The sequence below is a fragment of the Pyrgilauda ruficollis genome, unplaced genomic scaffold (assembly GCF_017590135.1).
Source record: "Pyrgilauda ruficollis isolate IOZ18807 unplaced genomic scaffold, ASM1759013v1 scaffold64, whole genome shotgun sequence".
In the NCBI taxonomy this organism is placed as follows: domain Eukaryota; kingdom Metazoa; phylum Chordata; class Aves; order Passeriformes; family Passeridae; genus Pyrgilauda; species Pyrgilauda ruficollis.
In genome coordinates this window covers 2224798-2243175 of record NW_024528155.1, presented here as the reverse complement: position 1 = coordinate 2243175, position 18378 = coordinate 2224798, and the positions used below count along the sequence as shown (strand labels likewise).

Below are 18378 nucleotides of genomic sequence, written 5' to 3'. Positions count from 1 at the left end.
CACCGGCAATTCATTACGGCTTTTAGCTTCCCATCGCCGGCTAATTAAAAATACTAAGCTAAAGCTCCGAGACCGTCTGACTTGGGGAGGGGGGAGGGAGGCATAGGGAAGGGGGAGGGGGTGATAACGGTAGACTGCGAGGTTTGCTGAGACAATAAGGTGGGAGCGATCTGTCCTGACAAAAAGGTCGTCTGCTTTATCTCCTCGGACTCTAATTACTGAATTACTTACCGCATGACTGACTAGCACAAGCTCACGGGTTTTTCGCTGTTATTATTTTTTTTGCCCCCGAGACAGCCATTCGAAACTGATACGTGCCTATGCTGGTGGTTTGTTTTTTGGGTTCCCCGCCTCCCCCGCCCGTTTCCCCTCAAGTTACTTCAAGAAATCAGATCTGTCAGGACGGGCGAAAAAAATGCCACTTCCCAACTAACAGGCGGAATCCAGCCCAGATTTTCAGTCCTTTCTTCTTTTTTTCCTTCCTCCCTTTCACTAATTTATCCCGATGTTAGCACATTCTGTCTTGTAACACCCGGGCGCCTGTAGGTTTGTTTCGTGGGATCATTACTTACTGATCGGGATGGCTCCCGGGTCCGGGGCTGAAGACGGAGTGTGAAGTTGGGAAAACATTTTTTCTTTCTCTGTTTTTTTTTTTTTTTTTTTTTTTTTTTTTTTTTTTTTTTTTTTTTTTTTTTTTTTTTTTTTTTTTTTTTTTTTTTTTTTCCTTTTTTTTTTTTTTTTTTTTTTTTCCTGTTTTTTCTTTTTAGTATTACTGTGGTGATTATTACCTCTCGGTGCTTATTCAGGAAAAGCAAACAAACAAAAATCTGGTCCTTGATGCTTCACTTCTGAATGTGAAATATTACCTCCCAGCTCGTAAAGTTGCGAGGCACAGCTTTTTTTTTTTTTTTTTCTTTCTTTCTTTTTTTGCTTCTCTTTCTTTAAGCAAGGACGAAAAAAAACCTAGCCAAACAAACAGACAAAAAAAAAAAAAAAGGACTTCTGATCCGTGTGCCAAAGTAGGGGGAGATATGTTATTGACCGATTTATACTGGCTGAGATGATAGTTGCTTTCTACTTCTTGATCACTTGCTCTTTAAGTAAAATGAGGCACAGAGTTGTTGCTGAGACGAGTGGGAACAGCATTTTGATTTGCTGGTTTAATTAAAAATGATAAAGGATTAAAGGTAAGCATTATGCGTATATATGTATAAATATTTCGGCAGTCGACGGTAAAAGGGAGACATCCCTTTAAAAATCGTTTTAACTAAGCTTTGTCAAACACACACTCATTTGCGGTCACTGAGGCCACCTTGGTGCAGATCACTTAAAGTGTATGTCTTAATCAGTTTCCTGTACAGTCAGTAATACTATATTTAACAGACCTAACAATTGTGTGACCTAGGAATACATTAGAGCTGCTTTTAGAACTGTTATCTTAAGGATATTTTTTAAGAGAAATGATATTTTTTAAATTTCTTATCACTTTTTTTTTATATTTTAGCCTATGGATTTTAATATTTTCAGGTAAACATTTTAGTTTGTAGGTTGTTGTTTTTAACAGAAGGTGCATTGTGGCAGGGAAAATGAGGTTTCCCACTTCCCTTAGCACTCTCCTCCCCCACCCCCCAAGAGATTAAGTGGAAAGGAGGGGGTAAAAGATAATACTGGAGAGTCACAAACTTCAAGGGTCTGGTTTAAAGCCACAAAATCCATGGAATGCACTGAAGAGTGAATCCGTGTCCTTCCTTTTCTCCTTTTCGTGCCTAGGTGGTGGTCCAAGGGGTTAGATTACAACATGTGCTCCAACAGCTAGGCACCACTTCTCTGACTGTATTTCCTGAACTTTGTGGATTTAAATCATGTAGCTAATTTTTTTTCTTCTTTTTTTTTTTTTTTTCTTCTTTTTTATGGACATGGCTATTAAAGAGAGGTTGTGGATGTTGGTATACAACTAGATTAGAAGTGCTCATTATAAAAACACCACAGCCACTGTCTCTGGCTTAACAAATTTAAGAACGTGGCAATGCTTAATGTTTTTGCTCCCCCCTACCTTGCCCCCTCTTTATTGAGTGACGTTATATCATGGTAACACCCAGACAAGAAATACTTGACTATTTCCCTCCTCACAGGACAACGTGGATGTGGACTGCAGGTTGTGAGCCTAGACACACCTAGGGGAGGAAGACAAGAAGAGTTGAACTTAAGAGAGAGCCCAACGGAGATAAACGAATGTCCCCACATCTCCAAAGAAAAGTTCATCGGATTTTTACTCTAGAGATCTTATCTTCAGGATGTCATTGAACACTTCCACTGCAGGAAAAGGTGTGGATCCAAACGCAGTTGACACTTATGACAGTGGCGATGATTGGGAAATCGGTGTTGGGAATTTAATAATCGATTTGGACGCCGACTTAGAGAAGGACAGACAGAAATTTGAGATGAATAATTCTAATACCACCAGCAGCAGCAACACCAGCTCCAAGGATTGCGGGGGTCTGGCTTCCAGTGGGGTTAATGCTACCTCAGCCTTAGCTGATGGCCTAAAATTCGCTTCTGTTCAGCCCTCTGCTCCCCAGGGGAATTCCTCTCACAAAGAGACTAGCAAATCAAAAGTGAAAAGGAGTAAAACTTCTAAGGATGCTAATAAATCTCTCCCTTCTGCTGCCTTGTATGGGATTCCTGAGATCAGCAGTGCTGGCAAAAGGCAGGAAGTCCAAGGGCGCCCTGGAGAGGCAACTGGCATGAATTCAGCACTGGGTCAAAGTGTGAGCAGTAACCCAAACGGCAATAACAATAACACCAGCAACACCACCACCGTTGCCTCTTGTGGGAAAAACAAAGAGGAGAAACCAGGTAAAGCCCCAGGCAGCAGAGGCTCCAAGCGGGATAAGGATGCAGGAAAATCCAGGAAGGACAAGCAGCATGACCTGCAGCAGGGCCACCCCAATGGCAGTGGGGGTGGCAATAGCCAAATTCCCTCTGGGCACCTCTATGGCTTCGGGGCCAAGGGAGGCAGTGGTGGAAGCAGCAGCCCGTTCCACTGCACCTCCTCTGCTGTGGGGGATGTGAGCAAAAGTACCCCGGATTCAGGGTTAATGGGGAACTCTGTTTTGGTAAAGAAGGAAGAGGAGGAGGAGGAGAGCCACAGGCGAATCAAGAAATTGAAAACAGAAAAGGTAGGACAAAGCTCCTCTCCACCTCTTCTGTGTTTCCCCATGTCTATAATAAGTGTCCCATGAGTGTCCCATGACTGTATGTCTGGCTCCTCTGTCCTCTCTGCTGTGTTTGTGACATGCGTATGTCCTTCCTCCTTCCCTTAAAAAAAAAAAACAAAAAAACCAAAACCAACCCAGAGACCTGTTCCCTATGAGGAAGATACCATGTTTCCAGTGTGCTGCTCTTACTTGTGATTTCCTCTCCTGTCTTCAGACCTGGAGAATGTCTCTGTTTTGTCTGTTCGTTTTAATTGCACTTGCCCAGAAGGAGAAACGCAGAGATGACCCTGACTGAGCTGTCCCCAATTTTAGCAGAGAGCAGCAGTACCAGTGGGATGGCATGTGTTCACAGGCTGGGGCTGCACAGCTCAGGCTCCAGGCGCAGCAGGTCTTGTATGTGCTGACTCTTCCACAACATCAGCAGGCATTCATGGCCATTCCTCTCCCAAAGTCTAAAGGAACCCCTCTCCCTTTCTCTGACCCTCTGCCTAGAGCTGAGATTGTGCTTGGGGAGGAAACAGGCGCTGTGGGCAGAGACTGGGGCTCTGCCGTTGTGCTTCGTGGAGGCGCAGGATGCTTATTGTGTTGGGGGCTTCTGTGACACTGTAGCCCAGAGGCCCCAGAAGCTGGTGTGGCAACTGGGAGGAAGGAGCCAGCAGACAGGCAGTGCCTCTTGTCTTCCTGGAAGGAGGATGCTGGGAGGAGGGAAATGCACCTTGTGCTGAGAGTCTTGTGTGCAAAACAGCTTTTGGAACAGAGTGGAGCAGTTTGTCTCCTGTCTGGAGGAGTTTTCCTCTCTGAGCCATGCTGGCTCTTGGATTTGAAGTGCTTGTTTGTTGAGTGGTTGAAATGTGTGAAAGAAATCAGATGGGATGGGAGTGTGTGGTTTTATTCCTTTCTATTTTGGATGCTTTCTGTATGAATAGACGGCTGCTACTCTATTATTTGGGAAAGGTGGAGTGAGACATTGTTGTCTTTTGTCAACTGCTGGTTCAAGGATGTTCTGGTGTTGATGGGAGTTCTGTCCCTAGGGCAGAAGCCATCTTCTGGGGGTCCAGAGGGTGAGTGTTGGCCCAGGATTACAAGTATGGAAAATGCTACAGGTTGTTAAACAAAGAGAACCTGCTCTGCCTGAAAAATAAAGCAGACCAACATCTTCCAAATGAACAATCTCAGGGTTTTAATATTGTGACTGTATTGTCAGCTGTTTGTCCTAAATTACCTGCTTTTACAACTTCCCTGAGTGAACATTCAGCAGTGGGGAGACTTTCGGGTCAGTGTTAACTGTATGGTCTGCAAGTGTCTGGCAGAGCTGAAGGTCTCAGGGAGTGGGGAGTTATGTCTTCTCATGACTGGCTACCAGCTTTTTGTATTTCAGTCGTGAAGTTTTTGTAATACTAAGTCGCCTGGAGGATTAGATTTGGGTGTTTGTGCTAGCAGATATTTGTTAGTACTGGAATATAATTCCAAGGGATTCTGTTCAAGGCAAGGAACAAATTAAATTTCATATTGTATGCATATTATTGCTTTTAAGATAGCATATCTATGGTTGAATTTGAATGAGCCTTATGACCTTGTCTAAATGCAGATGAGAAAACCAGATTGCTGTGTAATTCACGTGTATATGTTTGCATTTTGATTTATGAAAAGTGCTGTTCACGGCAGAAAGGTGTCCAAAAATCTCATGGTCTCTTTATTATCTTAGTACAGTAGGCATTTACTTCTGTTGCCAATAGTCTTCAAATTGCAGTTCTCTAATCTGTTTTAACTATCTAGATAAATTGCCCTAATCCGGTCTTCACAATGGCTGTGGTTAAAGAGTCAGAGCCATTTGATTGGATTCAGTGGCTGCCTGGAATGTGGGAGGTACTGCCCTTTTGCAACCCCCTTAGCCTTTTAATCTCTCAGCCAAATGTTCACATTCAACAATTTTGTTTAGCTGGCAATCTGAACATTTCAGTATCTCAAAGGCTGCTGCCATGGCAACGGAGATTAGAGGGTGGTGTGGTTTCTCCCGTTTTTGTGTTCTTTCAACTCTCTAGTCACACAGGAAATTGTATGAAGAATCTATATACGTGCGAGTAATCTTATGTGCAATGTAAATGGGATGGCATGCAAATTCAGAGCAAACACGTATGGAGGAGTTCAGCGTCAGTGGCACACTCTGTGTGTTGTAGATGTCGCTCCAGGAGGAGGTCTGGAGCTTGCATTTCCAGCAACAGCCGCTGCTGTTGGCACACACCGACTTTAATACAGGCTCTGCACACCAGAGTCGTGCAGCCTTGGCCATTGTCTGGCACAATGGTGTGCTTGCTTGCTATCTTAAGTAAAGTCCCTTAGCGTTTTTCTGAGCCAAGAATGTTGCCTTTTATATTAATAATAATAATGTTGCTTGTTGCTGATACTGGTTGATATTTTAGGTCCAGCCGGTGGCAACATTATTAACATTTGAGTGTTTTATGTTTGTTGTTCTGCTTTTTTTTTTTTTTTTTATTTTTTTTTTTTTTTTTTTTTTTTTTTTTTTTTTTTTTTTTTTTTTTTTTTTTTTTCTTTCTCTCTCCAAATGATTAATCGTTATTGGAAAGAATTCTTTAAAGGCTTTAGATCGTTGAAGTGTTATTGCTTTGACTGTTTATATGCTAGAACATATATGCCATACTTGCACAAAGCAACTTGTATCTGTAGATAAATACATAATTTTCAGCCTGCATGTTGAAATCAATGTTCAGTTATCTTACTGTTGTGCAAGATATGCCTCATGAATTTGGAAGTTTCCTTTTAGAATCAGATGAGTTCGTGACTGCTGATTAAAAATCTACATGTTTTTATACGTGGTATGGAATATAATACTGCATTTGTTTACTATTTGTGAAAAGCTTGGAGCAGATTCCCAGGAGTTGTAGTCACTGTTTAGCTTTCACAGCATGCTTCAATTCTATTTTTAGTCTATTTATTATGTTTCCTTGCTGCAGAAAGTCATGTAAAACATGATAAATTGGATCTTACGAAGCCTAATTAAATCAATGACTGTGTTCTGCTGGCTCTTTTATGCAGAAACCGCAAGTATGTTGTAAAAGTCGCCACTCCCCTAATATGTGGATAAAGTCAAAGTGTGCTGTAATTCTAAGATGTTTGAGCTATATTTGTGCAGTCCATTTTATGGCTAAGCCAACAGTGACATGTCTGAATAAGTAGCTTTGACAGGTAGGCTAACCACTCCTAAGATTTTTGGTGTTAAAACCTGTCTCCATTTTCCATTTCTTATCCATACTGTTTTTAGCACAGTTACTGACTGTTTGTCAGCATGAACCCTTCATCTGTTCCAGCTAAGCTTTTTTTTTTTGTTTTGTTTTTTAACAGCTGTTTCATTGAAGTGTTCAGAATAGCTACAAAATTTGCTTTGTATGCATTGTGAGGAGATTTTGGAATTCATTCAGTCATGATTTACTCTGAGATATGGGAAAACTTCATTTAGTATGTGAAAAACAGTATGTTTACATGAAATTAATGCTGTAGATCCAAAGCTGTAATCAGAAGGGTTTAGTTACAATTCTAAATGTCTAGTGATACTCCAGGATGGAATTTTTCTCTTTTTTTAGCTTAATGCTTCTCCTTAAGATTGCATTTCACATTCGAAAGTCGTCTTTAGCAAATTAGCGTGTTGGTTAGTATTATTTATTTTATCTTCACTTTCCTTGTTGTGTTTTAGTGTTAGGATTTGATAGTGTTTTTTATGCCGTCAGGAATCTCTGGGTGAATTTTACCCATTGATGTAAATCATTTAAGTACATGCTTTGATTAATGATGTTATGGAGATATGCTCTTCATGTACTTTTCTTGCTGGCCTTGTGTGTAGTTTATTCACTGTGAAATAAAAGGGCAGGGAGGTCACTTGCTGTAATTAAAGAACAAAGTCTATTGTTGTTTGACAGCAAACTGTTTTGAAAGCTACATAAGGGATTTAGCTGTTAAAAACATTGATAAGTATGGGTGTCTAACAATAAGCACCGCTCAAGGTTCTTAAAGTTCTGTAGTGCTGTCTAGTAGTGTGACAGTGCTTTTTGAGCTGGGTGAAGAGGTGTTGCCCTTTGGCCGAGGAAAGCTTTCCGTGTGAACCTGCTGACCTCTGCCAATATGTATGACCAGATCTTCTATTGAATTCCTGTGCAAAGCAAGAGTTAGTGTAGCACAATGGAGGCTGGTCTAGAGCATCTATCAAACAAAGTAGGTAAGCTGATAACCATATTCAGAACTACGGGAAAATATTTCACTTTGGGCATTAGTAATTTTACAATTTTAATAACTTCTTAAATACCCAGTAAAGAGGAAAGGACTGATTGTCCAGATGTCATGAGGTTAACCGTGTTCTCTATGTTAAAGGGCTTTCCTGCAAGACTGTTTTAATTATAGCTATATAAAGACTTGTTTTTCCAAAGTAGCATTTTATAGTCCAATAAATGAAATGTATGTTAAAAGTGCTAAGCAAAATCTCCCGTAACCATAGAGGTGTTCAATAACCAGATTCAAGTAACATGGAAAGTACCATCTGTTTCTAGTTTTCAGCATAAGCTCAGGAATTGAAAAGCTGAGATTTGCTCGTATTTTTCCGACTCTCTTTCTTTTTTTAATTATTATTATCATTATTTTAAAAAGTTCACCTGGCACTTTATAGAAACTTTCTGAAATGCAATAATACAGGAGAGACTGTGAAAACACATGTTCGTACATACAGTTAACCAGTTCCACTTTCATTTAGAGATTTCCAGAAGCTCAGTCATTGAAGAATTTATAATAGTGAATCACCTCCTGCAGGCAAACACAATAAGGGTCAGTTCTTCAAAGGTCTTGCTATTGAGGTAGAACCTGATTTACTCTGTCTTTCCTTACGAAGTAAAACGAATGGGAAAAAATCCCCACAACCCCCCCAACAACAACAACAACCAAAAAAAACCCCCAGTCACTCAAAGGATAACTTTAGCAAACTCCTATCAAGCACCTAATTGCATATGATAAAACCATTGACTAAATTTTTCCATGCAGACTTTACTGCTCTTCAGAGAACTGTTCTAGAATTCTTGATAGGGACAAAATCACGCTTTTAAAGATAACTTGTTCTAAACTGTTAGGCAATGAGATTCTTGGCTGCAGCCTATGAGCCCTGGATAAAACGTCATCCGGCCTTTGTTTGAGGTCTTTTACTGAAGCTAATGACTGGTCTTGTGCCGCCCTGAGATAAATGACATTATCTCTGAGTAGTCTGACAGGAAACAGACATGTTAATGGTGAAGCTGCGGGGAGGATCTGCTGTAGTTCTGACAAAAGAGTAAAGCTTGGACCCCTGGTTGTGATCATTAACACAGAATGCATTCCTTAATAATTGGAAAGCTATTTTATCGACAACAACGTAAATCACAAATCTGAAATCTGCAGGGTTTTTTGCGTGCTCAAACTAGTGCCTTTTTTTTTTTTCTCCACCGTATAAGAAATGTGTTATCTCCATAGTACTGACATTAGTGGGAGGGCCTGGGGTCTGCTTTCTGTTAAATGGACACATCCTTTGCACGTCGAATGCAGGTTCCCCTTTATGTGCCCTGTGTTATCCATGCTATTTGCATTTCTAAAAGAATAAAAAACTCCTGTGTTTCTTCACCTCTTACACTCTTACTGATACATGTGATATTGAGCATGTTTCCCATCAGGAGTATCGTTGCAGAAGTACTAACATTTCAGCTATCCTTCACCTTTACTTCCATTTTGGATAAGGATGTACTTGTATTTTGGATTTCTGTCACCCACCCTTGAAAAAGGTTGGATTTCTTCTGCAGCAGTTTAGGCTGTTTTGTGTTAATGCCGCATGATCCGTATTTCTCAAAGAATGAATTCACTTTTTGAGTGCACGTTCCAGATTTGTTGCATGATATACAGTTGGAATTGCTGAATGTAACCAGTCTACTGTGGTCTGAGCTAAGATACTTTGTACAAATGATCCAACAACCAAGTTATTATTTTTATAGTATTCTTAACATTGTACCGGCTTTATATTGTACTTATATCATGTTCTAATTCACATGGTGATATATTGCTATGTTCTCTGAATGGCTGGAGATTTTCTGACTTCTTGAGTGTGCTTTATGTTTTACAACAGAAATACATCTTGCCCTAAGTCCTCATGTAGGCTCACACCTGTGGATCTGTGGATTGTCTTCAACAGAGGTGCTGGCCATATTTTTTGCTAAAAACTAGAGTTTGTTTTACTGTGCTTACATATCAAGGAACTATTTTTATTTCTTAATAATCACAGAATATATATGGATTAAAAAAACAAAAAAACGAACATGGTCTGTACATAACATTTCCTGTTGGGTGAAAGACAGCAAAACAGTCTTTTGTTAAAATTTCTGATGATGTCATAATTGCAAAAAGTAAATACCTTTCTAAAAAATCAGAAAAGTTCGTATACATATATATTCTGTTTCATAAACCTCTTTCTTTTTCTTTTTTTGTAACAATATTTCCGCCCAGTGCAGCTTTTTTCAGAGCAGCCTTTCACCAGAGTGAACAATAACACAATCTATCATTTCGTAATTTGCTTAAAAATAAGTTTGAAATGTGATAATTTTAATAAATATAATTACTAGTTGTTATAGCTTGATTTGAGGGTTTTTCTTAAATGAGATTTAAAATCACGATTTTAAAATTTATTATTACATTCTTAATTTGATACCACAATTTACTGAATGCAATGAGTAGCCATTTGGACAAAGAGGAAGGTCAGAGAATGACTTTTGGTTGTGCGGTAGTATTTCAGTAAGCACTCTCTGTTGCACTTTCTCTTTTAACTCTTACAAAATGGTCTTGGCAATTGGAACAAAGCCTTTACATTTGAATGAAAGGTTGTAAAACTATTCAGAGCAACTTGACTGACAAGCAGGTTCTTTGTAATTTTTTTTTTTCTTTTTTGGAAAAGCTGAGAGAAACATCAAGGGGTGGAATAGGTGGTTTGCTCTGACACCGGCCGCAATGTATGCTTCCATTATATATATATATATATATATATATATATATGCGTAACACTACTTGATTAAACAGCTCAAGTGAGCGTACAGGGCAAGTTGCATGCAATGGTGTAGGAATCATGTCTGTATAGATAGGTTTTCCAGCTCTAGGGCCACTATGGTGTTGATTAAATTTTCTGAGATCTTAAGCCAACACTGCAAGTAAGAAAGTTGCATTTAGTGACAGAGATTTATAATATGTCTGCTTTTATGGTAAGTTGACAAATACTGCTAAATCTCAAGGTGAAAGGATCAACTTCTCTAGATTCTGCCTGTAATACTATTAGGAATTAAATGTGAAGCTCTTTGTTTCACTAACTTTGAAGTCTAATTGTGCTACATTCAATTGTATGTCCTTTATGATAAATTTTCGCCAGCCGATCTTCAGAAAAAAATACCAAACTTTTGACTCCTTTATCTTCTCACAGCTTCTGATTCTTCCTAGCTGAAATCTCACTTTTGTGCACAAACACAGCTTGAGGTGTTTGTCTCCAGAGAAACTCCACCAAATAATTCTGGAAGGAAAATTACCTCATGAGGATGTTCGAAGCATATGCCAATACTGGCATGTGAATGAAGTTTTTGCAGTCAAAAGAGCAAAGTAAAATCCAGTGATTGTGGTTGCTTGGTGTTTTCAAAACACTAGCATTCTAGTTGTTGAGTTGTCTTGTCATGTTAACCAAGAAGCAGATGGCATAACACACAGAAGTGTACTTTTACTTAAAGAAACTTTAGAGGTTTTGATGTGTTTTCTTTTCCTCTTATTTCCCTGATGGCTTCTTTTTATTGAAGAGTAACATGAGGAGACCTGGTAGCAATTTTATTGCTTTCCCATAACAGTTTGAAATAATAGGTTGGTCTTTGGTTGCCAGTCGAATTTCTACCAGTCAGCTTGATTCTGTTTTTTATCATGTGGCACTGGAATATAAAAAGTATATGTTTGTCGTTTGCCCTCAGAAACTAGCTTTTTTTTTTTTTTTTTTTTTTTTTTTACATTCTTCAATTGGCAACAGAAGACTAAGCTCCAATTGGTCACACTTTGGTAAACTCTGAGAGCTTGCTTTCTTCATTCTGATAAAAGAAAGTGCCAAGTTTAGGCTGTGTTTCCCAGGAAATTTTGAGGCACATCTGGCCTCTTTAACTGTGTTCACTAGACAGTTTGATTTTGCACACATTTAGTCATTTGCATTATCCATTGAATTAATTCAGGGGTTTTGTTAAGCCCACCGCCCTGCAACACAAGTTCATGCTATTCAAATGCCACCTTTATTGATGAATTTCAGTGATGCTGTGCTGAACTCTGGTAGAAATAGGTCTGTGGGTACCATTGTTGCTTGCTACATAAGCATAGCCTTCATAGTTTTCACCACTTCCCTCAACCAGTAAGAAGAGTGAAAAGCAAACTGCAGTCTCCTTTCTCACAGTGCACGAGGCCAAACCAAATTATTTTTGGATTTCCTGTCACCTCCTTGGCTGATTTCTGTGGATGGCTTATGTTAAAAGCAACAATACTGTTTGAATTGGAAGGGTTTAGTCTTTGGGTTTTCATTCTTCATGGAGAACTGTTTATTTGAGTGCGGTTCGCCACACTACACGGATAGTACTATCAAATCTGTGCTTTATTATAGGCTTGTAGCAGTGAAGTAATGGCAGTATTTGCATGTTTCAGGGTTTCATGTTCTTGCCAATTCTTTCTTTTTGAAGGAGGGAAATGAAACTAGATCTGTATCTCTTCAACAAAAGGTAATAGTTAGAAGCAAATACAATTAGAAATGGTCCTGGTTACTTCATTGAACTTTGTTTTGCTGGTAGGAGTTTTAAATGTGATTTAGTAAATGTTGAGGCATTTGTTTAGTTAGCTTGCCCTGACTACAAGGATCTAATGTTCCAGGAGTATTTATGGATATAATGAACATATTTGACATAAAGTTTTGATATTTAATTTGCTCCGGGTTTAATGTTAGGCACTGTATGTTGTATTGCACTGAAGTTCTGGAATTTGAAGGAAAAATACTGCTGCATTTTGAGAAAAATGAGGGTGCTTGTTCCACACCCAGTTTTACTGAAAACAAAAATTGATGTTCTTATCCACTTCAGCCAATAGTAAGGTGCAATATTATGTAATAATGTTAGTAGTTGCTGTTTAAAGAGAGTTATGCAAACACATACGTGCATACATATATACATATATCAATATAGATATTCACATATATGCTGGAGGTGTGTGTGTGTATATATATACACACACACACACACATACATGTACGTACATACACAACAAAAAAGAGCTGCTACTGTTTTATAAATACAGCAACTGAGTTTTGGCTAAAGTTTTATTTACATTTCATGTCCAGATCTTTTAACAGTCTTTCCTGTGACGCTGCAATGGATGCCAAGCACTGAAGGAGAAAGCTAGCAGCTGTTTCCATTACAGCATTGGTACATTAGCCTCTGCACTTTATTTTCATTTTATGATCTCCTCCAACCTTTCCTAATCATCCCCTAAAAAGGCTTTTCCCCTTCTGCCTCTGATTTATCTGTCTGCAGGGTTCTGTGTTTTTCTTAGCTTTAAAAATGTAAAATCTGTGTGTTTTTTTTTTTTTTTTCCCTAAGAGCTTAATGTTTTGCCTCTTATTCACACTGAGCAAAGGCTTACTGTCCTTTTTCAACTCAAGTAAGTAGTTCCTTGTGTTATGTCTCTGTAATCCCTTACTTGAGATGAGTCCAGGTTGCAGAACAGGACCTACTATGACCAATTATATTATTCTTGTAACAACCTGAGCCACTGTATGATTTATAGGCTTTTTTTGCACACCACCTGAGTAGTGTTTTGTTCATTCTTGCTCCTTCCTTCACCATCTCTCTGAAAATAATTGTTTCATGGCTGTATGCTCTTATTGTTGAGATATGACTGAAAACTGCATGCAGTACAGTGAAGCACATTCATTTTCATCTAGTACCCGTTTATTGCCTTGAGCACTGTAAATCTGTCAGCTCTTCACGATGCTTTCACCTCTTTCTTCATTTGCTCCAGCTTCTAGTTTGACAATGTTCCCCTGAGGCAGAATTCTAATCTGCTTCCAATTAGTTGCAAAATGTGACTCAAATTTCCACATTATGGCTGCTGTTTTACTTGCACGCACACATCTAGAAACAAATTAATGCTCTTGAATATTTATTTTTGAGCCGTCAGATTTACTCTAGGTGGAAAAGTTGCCAACTGCATTCAAACTACATCCAAGATTTATATTTTTTCTCAAGTGAAATATTTCTTAAAGGTTTCAAATGCCTCTTACTGCTTAATTTTCACAAACCCTTTTTAACTGGTTGGTAATTATTGAGGGTACCTTGTGTTGCGATGAACAAGTTAACAATACACATTATTAACATTTTAATATAGATTTGATTGTTGTGTCAGTTCAGGATAAGAGGCATTTCTTTTCTGTAGGGTTAGCAAAAAATTTTTTGGAACCTCTAAGTAGTTTCAGGATGAGCGTGCACACCTGACACCTGTCTGGCTGCCACCTCTTATCAGCAACTTCAGAAGTTGTCATTTGGTTGGGGGGAGGAACGGAGACTTATTTGATCTCTGGTGGGTCTTAATAGGTACAGCTCATTAAAATCTTTTTGTGTGTCCTTTTGTATGGACCTGTGCTTGTGTATGCATGAGTGCATGGGTGTACATTTGAAATAGATACCTTAAATTAAAAGGGTTTTTCTGCAGTGTTCATTCTCCTATGAGTAGCTACAGTAGGAATATGTTATATTCAGTGGGGAAGAAGTGAGATTTTGAGTGCAAAGTGTGGAAATCAGGACTAAAACACTGAGGAGAGGACTGGAATCTAAGGGGAGTCGGAACTTCATTCCTTATTCAGGCAATACTAGTATTAGGTGCTCTGTGTCAATTCTGCCTTATTGCCCATCCAACTCTAATGCCTCATGTCTGTAGTTGCCTATACAGAGAAACACTGAGTATTTAATTCAAATATACCAGTAGCCAAACTTGTAGGTGAAAATCTTTAGTGGAGATTAGCACTCTAAAGCCTGGCAGATTGATGTCAGCAGCTGTAATAGACTTTAAATAGGCTTGCAGAATTTCATTGGAAGTATATTGCTGAAATTGAAATGGCTAAGTACCTGTCATTTCTAAATGAGATTTACACCTGTAAATTTATCTATCCACTTAGAATACTTTTCTTATTTAAAGTATTAAGTATTAAAAACTTACAGACAAGTTTTAAAAAAATATTTAATTGTCTTTACTGTCCCACGTTGAGGCAGTAGCCTGCTAATCCTGTGTTGTATATAGAAACATCTCCATGAAGGCAAATATATACATGATGGGATCTGGTTTTAATCCCTGAGAATGTATTTTCCAGAAAGAACAAAAACTTAAAAATAGAAGTAAAAGAAAATTATCTCGATGTTATTTTCTCTTGAGCCATCAGTGACTTTTAACTGCAGAGATTAAAAAGCTAACATGTTACTTACTTCCCTGAAGGTTTCACTTACTCTAGTAGACTCCTGTGATTCACAACATCGTTCTATAAAGAAACTATATTTGCAAACATTGTGAAATACCACAGTAGCATGGCATTTGTTTTTCTCATACAACATCAAAGTATTTGAGGTTCAGTTTTGTGAACCAGGTTGTAGCCATGGTGAATCACAGTTCCTGTCATTGTCAGCTGTTGATAAAAAAGTACACAGTCAATTAAAATTCGAGTGAAATATATGAAATTGTAGCTTACAATAACTGACTTTTTAAGGACATGCCGAGTGAATAACCAGGCCAGTACATTAAAAAAACACCCCCACACATCATCCACATGTGTGTACACACATATAAACATGCAACCACACATTATTAATTTTTCAGGCAAAAATCACAGTGCTTCAGAGAAGCATTAAATGCTTTTGTTGATAGCTTATAGTTTTATAAACTCTGAATGAGCTTATTGCCTTTTAACCAGCACTAAATAATAGAAGAACCTATGAGCCTCCACGTTGGACAGCAGCCAAGCAGCCAAAGAAAGAGAGGGAGGCAAAAGAAAAAGAAGTGAATGGTTTAATTGTAGAGCAAATCATTTGTTTACAGATTAAGACCTATTTGGTAGCTAAATCCTATGGACAAGGAGGTGAAAGAATGAGGCACTAAGGTACAGGAAATGAGCTTTATATTTTGTGCCTAAGTCCTGCTATTTTTGCCTCCTCCTGAAGGAGAGGAGGCAAGGAAAAAAAATGAATTGTTTAACAGCAAAGACTGCTGAACAAACCACACATATTAAGTAGGAACAAAAGAGTGGGAGAAGGGAAGTGTTGGTGCACTTACGTGCTGACAGGAACCTGACAACTGGAGCTGCTTCCAGCTAAGGGGCACCAGTCTGTGGCAAGAGAGCTGCCCTATTTTGTTTTCCTTTTGAATGGCGTGGGGAGAAATGCTTCTGTTAATTTGAGCAAACATAATACATTTTCTTGAACTTCTCTCCCCAATATGCAGTTTGGTTTGCTCACTAGAACGGATATCCCCCTTTTTTTTTTTTTTTTTTTTTTTTTCCTGTCATGCTTTTTCTCCTCTCTCCTTTTTAAGAGCAAGGTTTTAAAATAGGCCTTTGTTTCAGTATCATAATTAATTAGTTGACAGTTCAAATGGTTAAGAAGTGCTTGTGGTTCCTGTTTTATTGTTGTACAACATTTTTTAAAAGACCCACTTACTGGTGGCCTGTAAATTTGAAGATATCATTTTCATGAGTCATTGGTTTAAAGATCAAAGCCAAGAAAGCATTATAGCAGAAATGGAGTAACCTCTGCAGTAAATGTTGTTTAAGCTTCTTCAGTAAAAATTCACTTTTTCAGTAATTTACAGCCTTTCAAAATTCTTACTTTCTGAGTTTAATTTTCTATGACTTCTTCTCTTTGTCACTGCTGTGAAAATGCATGTACAGAATTAAAATAAGGAAATAGGTCCATAGGTCATAGAAAACAAAACATTTTATTTTACATAATATCCCTGCTGTCAGTATCTTGGTCATCAAAGCTTTTTCAGAAAACAAGTCATGATTATTTGCGTGGAAATAGGCTTTGATTTGATCAGATTATAAACCATCTGAAGAATATGTTTGGCCTATGTAAAACAACTATTCAATTTTCTGTCTTCAACGGCTGTAGTAAATTGCATGGGAAAAATAGTAGATATAGCTGAGTTTGATAAGTTGTGTCTGGCCATCTCTAGTAATAAAATACATTTTTAGTTTGACTTAATTTATAATAAAATTGACATTTTTTTCCTTTGGCTAGTGGCAAGTTTATGTAAAGAAAAATCAAAAGATGCATGAAAAAAAAATCTTTTCAGTTCTTATTTGAAATCCAGTATAAGAACAGGAGAGTTTTTATTGTGTAATTATACTCTGTAATTTTTGTATGGGGACAAGGAAAAAGTTAATGGGCTTCAGGTGTGACATTTTAAGTGCTTGGCAATGCTGTGCCTTGTTTCTTTACATATTGCTTGATTGAAATTCACTGACGTGATGCAAAATGTTGCACTCTGCTTAGGTATAAACAAATGCAGAGTGTGTTGCCAGTAGTTGTTCTACTAAGAATATATCTCCCTCAAACTAGAGTCTACTAAGTAGCAACCTCCAGGAAGGTATTCTTAATAGCGTTTCTTGCTTCAGGTTTAGCTTCAGTTGCATTTCCTGATCACAAGAATGAGAGGTAGTGCACAGAAAAGTGCTCCTAGTGCATTCCCTAGTAACAGGCCACTTCACCCATCCCATCTTTAGGCATAGAAGCCGATTGCTTTAAAATGAGCAGCAACGTGAGCATTGACATCTCTGCGAGAAGAATGCTACTGTGGAGGTTATGTAAGAATTGTGTCTTTTATATGCAATATATTAATTATAAACATATTTGTTTATGTTTCTGCCCCTCTGGATACTCCCTAGGCTCTGAAATGACTGTGTCTGTGGGAACATTAAACCAGGCTGTTATCTGATAGCTGTTTGGTAAAATGAGCATTGACATATTTGAAGTGATTGAAAGCAGTGTTGTTAGTCACTATTAAAGCACTTTACATTATGTGCATGGTATTGTGATTTTGTTCACATTGTACTTTAAAACCTGTATAATATGACTGGCAGAACTATAAAACCAGTTTGTAATAAGAAATTTTCTGTAGGAAAATTTAAGGCAAAATGGTAGCAATTTTGTATATGTGGTAGGACCACATATATAATTTTCTTTGCTATTATTGCTTCTAATAGGTACACTATTGGTCTTCAGACTGCAAGTTAAAAATTATAACATTGAGATAGCAAATAAAGTTTCATAAATTTTGAAAACGAAATGACACCTTTTTTTTTGTGTGTTTGTATGCAAGGCTTAATTACCAGTAGACAAATTCACTCCAGGGTAAGTCTTTAATTTTTGATCAATGTAGTGAAGTAGGACCATATTTTTCTTTATCAGTAGTATCATACCAAGTACTTGATAGACTTAAGAAACTTGTTTGTATCCTTGGCAGGGTAAAAACCAATGATTAAGCAATGTTGTCCTAAATGCGAGTCTCAGTAAATTCAAAAGGAAATTTGCATTCTAAATCAACAATTAGACAAAGAAATCATTTAATGTTAGGATTTGGAGAAATGTGACAGAAATTTGTTTTAATTTTTCTGTTATTGTTGTTCTTGTACTGAAAGTCAAGGGGTTGGTAAAAAGGAGTTGCCAATACTTTAGCTCATTAGGATAACAATAGCTCTGGATAATATTTATGGTGTCATAAGAGCTCATCTTTCTTATAATTATGTTTATCAACTTTTAATTCTTTCTGGAAGAGCCATGCTAATGCAGTATTGCTTTCAAAATTGAATAGGCAGTGAGTGGTGTAATTTGCACTATCAGATTTCTGTATTTTGTAGGGAACAAGCCTTTGCTAAGTTTAGGTGTGGAAGCCAGAGCAGAGTTTTCTCTGTCCTGTTTGGCTTGCCATTGTTACACAATAAGTCACTGTGTTTGCTTTTGTGAATAAAAATTAGCTCCGCGGATAAGGAGTGTGACGCTTCAGTTGTTCATTCCTGTACTTTCAGTATTTTCAGTGTTTTGACTTA

At 37.9% G+C, this 18378-nt stretch overlaps 1 protein-coding gene across 3 annotated transcripts in view; it reads left to right on the top strand.

Moving 5' to 3' along the window:
• ZNF608 (zinc finger protein 608) overlaps positions 1 to 18378 on the top strand; it is an 83926-nt gene that overhangs the window by 345 nt on the left and 65203 nt on the right. For 2 of the 3 annotated variants that reach the window (XM_041484185.1, XM_041484187.1), the window contains exon 2: positions 2133 to 3179. In XM_041484185.1, coding sequence (XP_041340119.1) covers positions 2295 to 3179 — 885 coding nt within the window. In that variant the 5' untranslated portion in view covers positions 2133 to 2294. Of the gene's footprint in view, positions 1 to 1094; positions 1188 to 2132; positions 3180 to 18378 lie in introns of those variants that run through there. The other variant, XM_041484186.1, reaches the window with a different exon arrangement.